This window comes from Pundamilia nyererei, unplaced genomic scaffold (genome assembly GCF_000239375.1).
Source record: "Pundamilia nyererei isolate P.nyererei 1_Seehausen unplaced genomic scaffold, PunNye1.0 scaffold00132, whole genome shotgun sequence".
Classification (NCBI taxonomy): Eukaryota; Metazoa; Chordata; class Actinopteri; order Cichliformes; family Cichlidae; genus Pundamilia; species Pundamilia nyererei.
In genome coordinates this window covers 105,306-115,026 of record NW_005187533.1, presented here as the reverse complement: position 1 = coordinate 115,026, position 9,721 = coordinate 105,306, and the positions used below count along the sequence as shown (strand labels likewise).

General features: G+C 41.9%; 1 protein-coding gene across 1 annotated transcript; it reads left to right on the top strand.

Moving 5' to 3' along the window:
- Positions 1-142: 142 nt before the first annotated feature.
- LOC102213971 (carbohydrate sulfotransferase 12-like) lies at positions 143-7,818 on the top strand. Its single transcript, XM_005743465.1, has 5 exons — positions 143-253; positions 2,879-3,400; positions 4,018-4,170; positions 4,324-4,503; positions 4,869-7,818. Exons 2-5 carry the CDS (start codon positions 3,035-3,037, stop codon positions 5,415-5,417), a joined length of 1,248 nt encoding a protein of 415 aa, XP_005743522.1. The 5' UTR covers positions 143-253; positions 2,879-3,034; the 3' UTR covers positions 5,418-7,818.
- Positions 7,819-9,721: the final 1,903 nt, after the last annotated feature.

Here is a 9,721-nt window from a genome sequence, read left to right as displayed (position 1 = left end):
TGGGAGGTTGGGAGGGAGGGTGGAGAGGCTGTCTCCATAAATCATCCCCGAGCAGAGACACGGTATGCTGGAGCTGACCCAGAAAAGTGAATTTTTCCCTTCGTGCGCTCAATCTGCAGAAAGCTCAGCTTGTGAACTCTCGCGGTGCTTTGGGTGCTCGCGCTCCTCCAAGAGGACAAAACAAGAAAAAGCGGCTGGCAGCACAGACAGGTTCAGCTGACGCGGCGCTGGGAGCTAGTGGACACAGAGCGAGGTGAGAAATGTGTGTTTTTCCCACGTCGTTCCTGTCGTTACATAGAAATCTTTAAAGTAACGCAACGTGTCGGCTCTTATTAAGCAGCTAAACAGTTTTGCGCTGACCTTTTCTCCAACGCCGAGGACTACTTTAACACCAAGACACACCGCTAGGCACACTATCAGCCCGCCTTTGGCTTCTCTTCATTATTTCCCACGAAAAAAAAACCCGATAAAGGACAAACAGCTGCACGCGACGCTTTAATTAACCGAAACCCCCTCGCGGAGAGCTTTCCGGCGCGAGGAACAACCCGTTCCCGCGGAGCTGCTTTCGCGTCAAAGGCTACATTGTGTCCGGTCTGGCATCCGCTGGAGGCGGCTGCGGACAGGACGGAGTGATTTATCTGCCGCTCGGTCTACCGGCACACGGCTTTGTCTTTGGTTTACACCGGCGGGGTTACACCGGCGGGGACGTGTCGAGAAATAAAACAAACGCGAAAGAGTTTTGAAGCGACTGTTTAAATCGCTCAGAGGAAATGTTTCCAATAAGTCCGTCTAAAATCCAAAGCTTCAGCCTCCTGTCCACGGATAACAGTGCTGACTTGAATGAAAGAAATAACCACACATATTTTTCACAAGTTTTCTTAGACTTAACCAACTTGTTTAGGCATAAAAATGAAGGAAATATAATATTAATGAACAGATTTGGGTAGTTTAAATAGCATAAGCTTCATATGTGAGTTCTTATGTGGAAATCGTGGCCTCCTTGATATTCAGTATCCAATCGAAAAGATTTGGTAAATGTGCTCGTATGAATGTGAATTTGAATGTGAATTTCTTGTTGTGCTGTTTGAAATGCACCAAAAAAATTCCACACAAACATACAGCGCAAGAAGATGAAGAAAATCCAGCGGATTAATTATTCAACTAATAATAATAATAGTAATAATAATAAATCACAACGTTTACAAAATTCACAGCAAAAACAACGCATATGAGTAATATGACTAGAAAAGTAGGCAAGCTAGGAATATGAAAACATAACAATACATATAAAATTAACAAATTATCAAACAAAGAAAGTTAAGTGCTATTTCTTCTATTACTATTTAGTAATGATGATAACCCGGTGTGGCTTATTAATTTATGTGCTTTTTTGTGGCAGCACGGTTTTTTCTAATGTGCTCGATCAGTTGTGAGTTTTTTAAAAATTATTTGATAGACCTTTATATATTTCTGTGTGTCAGATCTAGACCTAGAAGTATTGTAGCTGTGGTTTCAGAAAGTGTGCCTCTGATATGTGGTGCAGCAGAAGTAAAGTGCTATGAGACAGAAATACTGATTGGGAAAAAGAAGAAGTATGTCAGAACTGTACTTATTCAGCGGAATTAATGTACGCTCATTTAGTGACTGATGAACTTAATGCATTTGGGCTTATGATGTATATTATAGAACAGCAGTTAATTTGTTTGTGCACAGAGAAGTGCCATCTGCAGGCCGCCGAGTAGGCTGATGATGACTTTCCATGTCAATGGACCCCTCTTAGCTTCAGGAAAGAGGAAATAATATGAGGACTGTTGCAGAGAGCTCCAATTTTAGACGTGCGTAGGAATGGAAAGTAACGCCCTGCGACTTTTAAACTGAACATGAAGGAGCAGATAGACTGGCGGTGGATTAAAACACATGAATTGCGGCTGAATTAAGTCACGGGGAGGACAGATCCTTTATGTATTCCATCACTTCCAGGCTGTTTTTTTTTCCTGTAGCTATAGAAACAAACCCATTTTGTGCATCACTTGAAGACATAGGGCTTCAGTGTGTTTTGTACATGCAGACTACATCGTGGTCGGGTATGTAAAATATTTGGTGTTGACCTTTTTCACTGTGGGCTTTTACTTCATTACTCACTATTAACGTGCTGTGCCCTAATCAGCTGGAAAGCTGCTATGGATACAGCTGGATACTTGTGCAGTGCAAAACTTTTATGGCGTGCAGAGCCTCCTAAAATGGAAATATTTGACAACCACTCGTGATTTTACTGCAGGGAGTGGGAGTGAGGTCAGCTCCGAGCACTGACAGAGAGATTGAGTGCGCGCCTCGTCAAAAAAGCAAACTCAATAAACTGTCATGCTCGCTTGAGTTTGCTTTAGATTTCAAGTTCTTACTAATAGGAGAACCAGAATACCTTAGTAGGTTGTCATTTTACTTTAGCATCAACGTGTATGCTTTAGTAGGTTCGCTTAAATGTGGGGAAAAGTGGAAAAACAGTGAAAAGAGAGACGAAAGGAAGGGGATTATCCTATGAAAGATTTATTGTTGCATTTAAAAAAAAAAAAATTGTCAGATTTTTTTTTGTCAGATACTTTGAATCTTTTCACTGTATGAAAGTAAAATCATTAGAAAGCTTCTGTCATCCAGACTGCAGTTCTGTGCTTTTTAACCAGACTTCTTTTTTGAATTTGCAAAGCAACAAAATAATTAATTTAATAAATTATTGTTTCTGTGTTAGTGTCAGAACAGGTGTTGAACCCTGTACTCCAGCTGGACATTAAAGGCACGACTATGCTTTCTGTGTGTTTGTGTGTGTGTAGGTATGACACAGAGGTGAGTTTATTGATGTTTGACCCCTTCTTCTCTTGTGCAGCGCGCTCCTGCAATGCACCAGCACCACAATAAGTCTGATGCTACCACAGACTCCGTGCATCTATCACCATGGTGAGACAGAGAGGGAGAGAGAGAGAGAGCGCTCCTGGACCTTGACTCTGTTGCCATGGTGACCCTGTAGCAAGCAACAGTCACCATGGGAACGTCCAGGATGTTCCGCATTTTTGTAGTCCTGGGCTCGGCCTTTATGATCCTTCTGATCATCATCTACTGGGACGATGTCGGTGCCTCCCATTTCTATTTGCACACTCCTGTCTCCCCGGGCCCCAAAGTCCCGCACCCCGTTCCCCAGAAGAGGCCACAGACCTCTCGAGCGCCGTCCTTCCTGTCGGACATCGATGCCTTTGTTAACCAGTTCTTAGAGCCGGGAACTGGTGAGCCCACTGACGCTGCCCCGGCTGACACAAGCAACCAGTCAGAGAAAGCAGAGGAACGATATATACCGCGGCGGGAGTGGAAGATTCACCTGACCCCACTGGCTCCAGAGCTCCGTGACAGACAGGTTAACTCAGTTTTTATTGTTGTTAGTAGTAGTAAATGTTTACTAGTTGATTAAAAGTTTTACTGCTGGCATTTTGAGATGTCTTAGCAGGAAAAGCACAGTTGCTGCACAAAAAATGAATCATTCTGCGTGCCGGTTTCTTGCTTCTTCAATGAGATGACTTAAATAGAGTCACTTAAGTTGTTCTTATTTCCACCTGTGTGCCTTCTCCCTGCTCCAGAACATCCAAATGTCTGTCATGTAACAAAGTCCAGTGAGGAAATCTGTACTAATGAGCAGAACCTTCACATTTCTGGGCTGTGAGTAGTTGACAGGAGCAGAGCTTCTAATTGAGACAGTGTTAACCTAGTCGCAGATTTAAGAAATTCAAACTGGCATTAAAGAAAAAGAGCCTGTTATAACTATAATCACGTGTGACAGCGGTAACCTTAAAGGCACCCACAGAGGTTGGATACTGTTGATACTTCTTGCTGTAGATATAATTTTGGTTAATATCCCTAAATATGTAAATGAAGGAGCAAAAGCTCCCCAGTCAGTGAGCAATGTCTGAATATGAAGTATTTATAACCTCAGTTGGTAATTGTTAATTTTCCTGTGCTTCACGAATGGAACGATAGGAGCAGAGGCGGAGGTTGCTTCAGGAGATGTGCGCCAATGACAGCATCTTATTTCATGGCAAAAACCGTTCATTTGACGACATTCCCAACAAGGAGCTGGATCATCTAATTGTGGATGACAGGCATGGCATTATCTACTGCTATGTTCCCAAGGTATGCAGACACATGCTCCTGTAAAACTTAATAAGGCACATGTAACAACGGCATACATGGTTCCCTCCTGTCAGTGGTCACACGCTCATAGACAGTGTGTATCTGCCTGTTTCACTGTGACATCTGAGTGGACAATAAACTTTCCCTTCTCAGGTAGCGTGCAGTAACTGGAAGCGCATCATGATAATTCTCAGTGAAAGCCTGCTGCAGGAGGGCGTTCCTCAGAGAGACCCCCTGGCCATCCCCAGGGACCTGGTCCACAACAGCAGCATGCACTTCACCTTCAATAAGTTCTGGAAACGTTATGGCAAGTTTGCAAGGCACCTCATGAAGGTCTGTCTAAATGTCCCACCTTCTTGTTCTCTGTATGGTAGTAAAAAAATATAATTTAACTTGGTAAATATGCTGTTGATTTATTTTTTTATCTTTTGATGAATTTGCTTCGAGCTACCTGGAATGTGTTCTGAACCTTCTACTTCAGTTAGATGTTTATTCTGTTTTATATAAGGCCCTTCAATGTTATGGGGATGCATGACTGATCACTCACAGAGACATTATTGATGCAGCACAGGAAGATGAATACTGCTCTCTGCTCTGTTCTTTTTTTTTTTTTTTTTTTTCCACCTTTACAGTTTTGAAATGCACATGTGTGTATTCAATAATTGAATGTTAAGAAAACTGTAATTTATTTTTCCCAGGTGAAGCTGAAGAAGTACACCAAGTTCCTCTTTGTGCGCGACCCTTTTGTCCGTCTCATTTCTGCCTACCGGAATAAGTTTGAGCTACCCAATGAGGACTTCTACCGACGCTTTGCGCAGGTCATGCTGCGCCGCTACGGCAACCAGCCGACGCCTCCTGCTTCTGTGGATGAAGCCTTTTCTTTGGGCATCCATCCCTCTTTCTCCCACTTCATCCAGTATCTCCTGGACCCTCAGACAGAGAAGGACATGCCCTTCAATGAGCACTGGCGGCAAGTGTATCGGCTTTGTCACCCATGTCAAATTCAGTATGACTTTGTGGGACACTTAGAGACGGCAGAGGAAGATGCTGAGCACTTGCTGCGACTGCTGCGGGTAGACAACGTGGTGGAGTTTCCCACCTCCAGCAGGAACCTTACAGCCAGCAGCTGGGAGTCGGACTGGTTCAGCACAGTTCCAGTAGAGGCACGCAGGGAACTGTACAAGCTGTACGAACCTGACTTCAGGCTGTTTGGATACGAGAAACCAGACTCACTCCTCAATGAGTGACTCGTGATTCTACTGAGCTGATGGAGCCACGCAGACAAGATGTGTTTTTGTTTTTTTTTATTAAATGTTGACCCCAACCACAGTGACACATCCCTCCTTCTTCTGGGTTGTGCAGATGTTTTCTCCAGTGTTGCTTATGCTAAACTAAACGTCTAGACACTCAATCTTCTGAGGAAGCACACTAATGAGTCAAAGCCATTATCAGTTATGGTTTTTCTCAACAAAGCTAACAAGAAGCACAGAGGTTAGACATGAACAAATGGATAAAGTGTGTTGAGTGTAGTCCTTAAAGAGGACCTATTGTGTTCTCTCCTTATTTTCTTTCATATATGTGCTGTTACAGTGGTGGATGCTGATACGAAACGTGGCCAAAGTTTCAAACCCTTTTCAAGCCCTAATGTTTAATTTCAAACTGTGTTTTTTGTCTCCTTTTCCTACTCTTGAATCTGAATGACCTCAGTGGGAGCAGCTATTCCTAATGTTGGTTGTCTCATAGCCAGCTGCTCCACCCCTCTGCTGCTCGAACCTCCTGTCTACAAAGGGCAAAACCAATCAGAAGAAGAAAGCTGGCTTAAAGGGAGGTGAAAGGAGGTGAACAGCAGATGAGCTGAGGTTCTTCACCGAGGCCCAGGTTTTTTTTGTTTTTTTTATTAAACTCTGAATCGTGTGTAGTTGTGGCAGTAACATGTCCCCTTTAATTCAAAACTCCATGCTGCGTGTGCTGCAGTCTCATCTTTGATGTCCCCTTCATGCCTGCCATTTGTGGCCACAGTTGTGTTGTGACTAACTGTGATGATCAGAGAGGCTTCTGTAGTGCGACGTTTGAAAGATCCCACCTCTGCGGGGGCACGGAAACCATGCTCGTTGTGATGCTAGCACGGCTGCAGCAGTTTTGGAAATTTTGGCCTGCTTTAAAAATAAAAAAAAGTCTGCTTGCTTAGTTTTAATTGTAGTTCCTTTAATTGTAGGTCAGCTTATTTATTTCACATTGTAAAAGTTCAACGTTTATGTTAAGCATGAAAGGGATTTTTCTGTTGAAAATGCATACTAATGACAGTTCAGTTATACCTCATACACGGACATGAAGAATATGTTCATGTTGCTAACTCTTACAGAGAAAACCCTGCTGCTTTTTCACACCTGGAACATTTGCATGGCCCATTAAATGATACCAACAGTTTATTCTGACAACATTTTAGCTGCTTGCTTTATTTTAGCAGTTTCAAAGCATGATGTAGCCTCATCGTACAGAAGCACAGCAGCTCCAGTAGGCAGCACAGCAGGCAGATTAGTGGGATTTGTCTCAGCTTGTCTTTTAAAATATAAATCCCTGGTGTGAGGATTTTTTTTTTTGGTCTTCATAGTTGTACTTGTTCAAATGTGCCTCTGTGTATTTAAACAGTTTGTAAAGGGAACATTTTCTTTTGTTTCATGTTGTTGCCATCAACACTTGGTGTTTCCATGCACAGTGTACAGTTTTTAACACTTAATTATGCTGGGTAACCCTGAAGACTGCAACAGTGCCATAAAAGGCTGATGGCGTTGAGGGGGGTAACCGGGGTGGTGTGGACACGAGGCAACTTAGGAATTTCAAATTGATGCCATAGGTGATAACTGACCTCTTCTAAGGTCAGAGGTCAAGTTCTGAAAATCTTGTGAATGTGATAACTGAAGAAGGATACCATAGGTGCATCTAATAGGAGGCTGAGGGGGAGCAATGATAGGCAGTAATTTATTTACATTTTTTAAAATCTAAGGGCAGAATTTTCATGGAATGCATTGTATTTGTAGCAAATGAGCTGAGCACATTTATATGAAGCCAGCAAAACACAGTTTTCAGTTGTGCAACGCTACTGCGCTGCTGTGAGATGCATCGAGTTGGTTTGATGATAACATCAAAGTACAACTGTAATGTATAATGAGGCTATACTCGGCGCTAGCTGAAGGGCGAAGGCGTGAACACGGTTAGAGTCGGAGCTTCGCAGCATGAGGCTGGGTCAATTTTAAGGGGGAAGAGTGCAAAGGGAAGACAGTGCCTTTGGTTGCAAAAGTTTACACAGCAAAAAAAAAAGTATTTTTGTAGGACTTAATTTTTACTTAAATCCAAATACAGTAAGAGCTGTATGAAGCCGCAGCAAAGTATGCTTGACGTGCTGGCCTGTGTTTATCGTGTGCAATCATCATTTGGGGGGGGGAAAAAGGAAACACAGGAGCCCTTTAGGAGAACCGTAAATGTCTTTATGTGTGAATTTGTATGAATTTGTTTCTCCAGCGTGCCTGTGTTTGGTTCAGACTGTATGTGAGGTCATGCTCTGTCCGACATTATTCTGCACGTTCTTATGTGTGTGCACTCACAAGCACACACACTGAGTCAGTGTCGTTTCAATGCTTTTTGGTTTGTTTTGTGCAACTGTGGGGTGTTGTTACTGTAAAAAAACAACAACAAAATAATTAAAAATCTAATGTCATCTCAACATCATTGTTCTAAATATACAAAAAAAAGCTTGTTTGTATGAAGATAATGGAAAAAAACTGAATTTCAACCTTACTCGTGTTTTTTTTTTTTTTTTTTTTTTTTTTGCAAGTCAGTCATCTTTAACAAAAACAAACTTCTGTTCTTTGGTCTTTTTTATGTGAGTGTTCACATTCATTCAGTTAAAAATGATATTTTTCATTTCTGTGAAAGTGCAAAGAATTGACTTTTATTTATTGGCAGAGATAAAAATCATGAATAAATGCGGCTTTCTTTTTTCAACGGCTGCCTTGAACACTTTGTTTACACGGCAGTGCAAAAACCATAGCCTACTTCATCTCAACTGATGTTAAAAACACAAATGTCATATTTGAACTTGATGGCACATTTTAGAAGTATTCATGTAGCTGGAATTCAGAGAAATAATGTTGCGGGGCAGGAAAGGTTAATCTGCTCTTCTTTAGTGTGATTATGTGCAATACTAACATTAATCTACCAGACTGCGAAAGGTTACGCAATGTAAAACACAACCATCACTTTGAAAGAGAGCTGAGAATCGTGGTGAAAAACACATGGCTTGTAAGAGAATAACAGGAAACCAGTGCAGCCCACAAAAATGTTAACAGGAAATGCTGACCGTGTCTCCAGTGTGAACACTTCAGCTCGCCACTTGCTTTAGTTTGTTTGTGCTTGTATATATTTGTGATTCATATCACAGGTGGGAAAAAAATTCTAGTCATCAAGAATGTAGTTAAATATCAAGCACCTCTACTTTTATTCCTCAAGGTGTCAGTGTGGACAAGTTTATCACCATCTTCCAGTCATTTTGTCGTGGCTGCCAGTGCTGATCTGGGCACCTATGTAAATACCTAAATAATCGTGGCTTTAGTTTAAACTGAAAAGACAAAAAGTATACCTTAAACATGGCATGGCTTAAATATGCTTCCTGACTTTGCCCAGTAGATTATGTCAGGCAGATAAGGTGCTGTGATGTACGTGTGATTGGCTGGAAACCCACCTTGATGATATACCCTGACAACAAATCAACAAATCTAAGTTTAATGATGCAGGTTCCAGCTGAAGGACTGACCCTAGGGACACATGATGGTAATGTGAACAAGTGACTGGCAGAAAATAAATAGTTTAGATGAGTAGAAACAAATGAACAATAACCCGTTTTCTGCTTCTTTCATTTATTTTATATAACTCATGTCAGTCTGTGGGGACTGACATGAGTGGACATGAAATAAGACGGGCTCACATTGAACATGTGTCCAAAAAGACGTTCTTATCATTATTGTTGCTGACTACTATAAACAACATTCACTTTTTATTCCAGTCACGGAATAACCAAAGCTGGATAAGGAGTCACTGCTGTTAGATCATCAACGGCACGACCTTAAAGGTGGAACAGACTGTATATAAAAGATGGATGTAACCCCCATGACGTCACCCATGGTGAGTGAGGGTCATGCTGCGTTCCATTTGTCTCAGAAGTGAGAACTGGGAGTGACTTGACACAAGTGTGGAAAAACAGCACAACGCCTGTTTTTGCTCTTCAAAACATCGCTGCAGTGCTTTCATGGATATTGGCTGGTCAGTGCTCTATGTATGGCTTATTTAGCGAGTCACAAATACACAACAGTGTATACACAACTTCAAATGGAGCGCACTGTTAGATTTAACCATGAAACTGAGGCCCACGGCACGCTCACTGCCTTATGACTTGTGAGTCGTGAGCAGAGATGGGCAGTAACGCGTTACTGTAATCTGATTACTTTTTTCAAGTAAGGAGTAAAGTAAGGGATTACTATTGCAAAAACGGTAATTA

Coding starts and splice junctions, on each gene's coding strand:
- LOC102213971 (XM_005743465.1), top strand. CDS start 3,035: ATGGGAACGTCCAGGATGTTCCGCATTTTTGTAGTCCTGGGCTCGGCC. Junction 4,171..4,323: donor TCTACTGCTATGTTCCCAAG/GTATGCAGACAC, acceptor TTCCCTTCTCAG/GTAGCGTGCAGTAACTGGAA. Junction 4,504..4,868: donor TTGCAAGGCACCTCATGAAG/GTCTGTCTAAAT, acceptor TATTTTTCCCAG/GTGAAGCTGAAGAAGTACAC.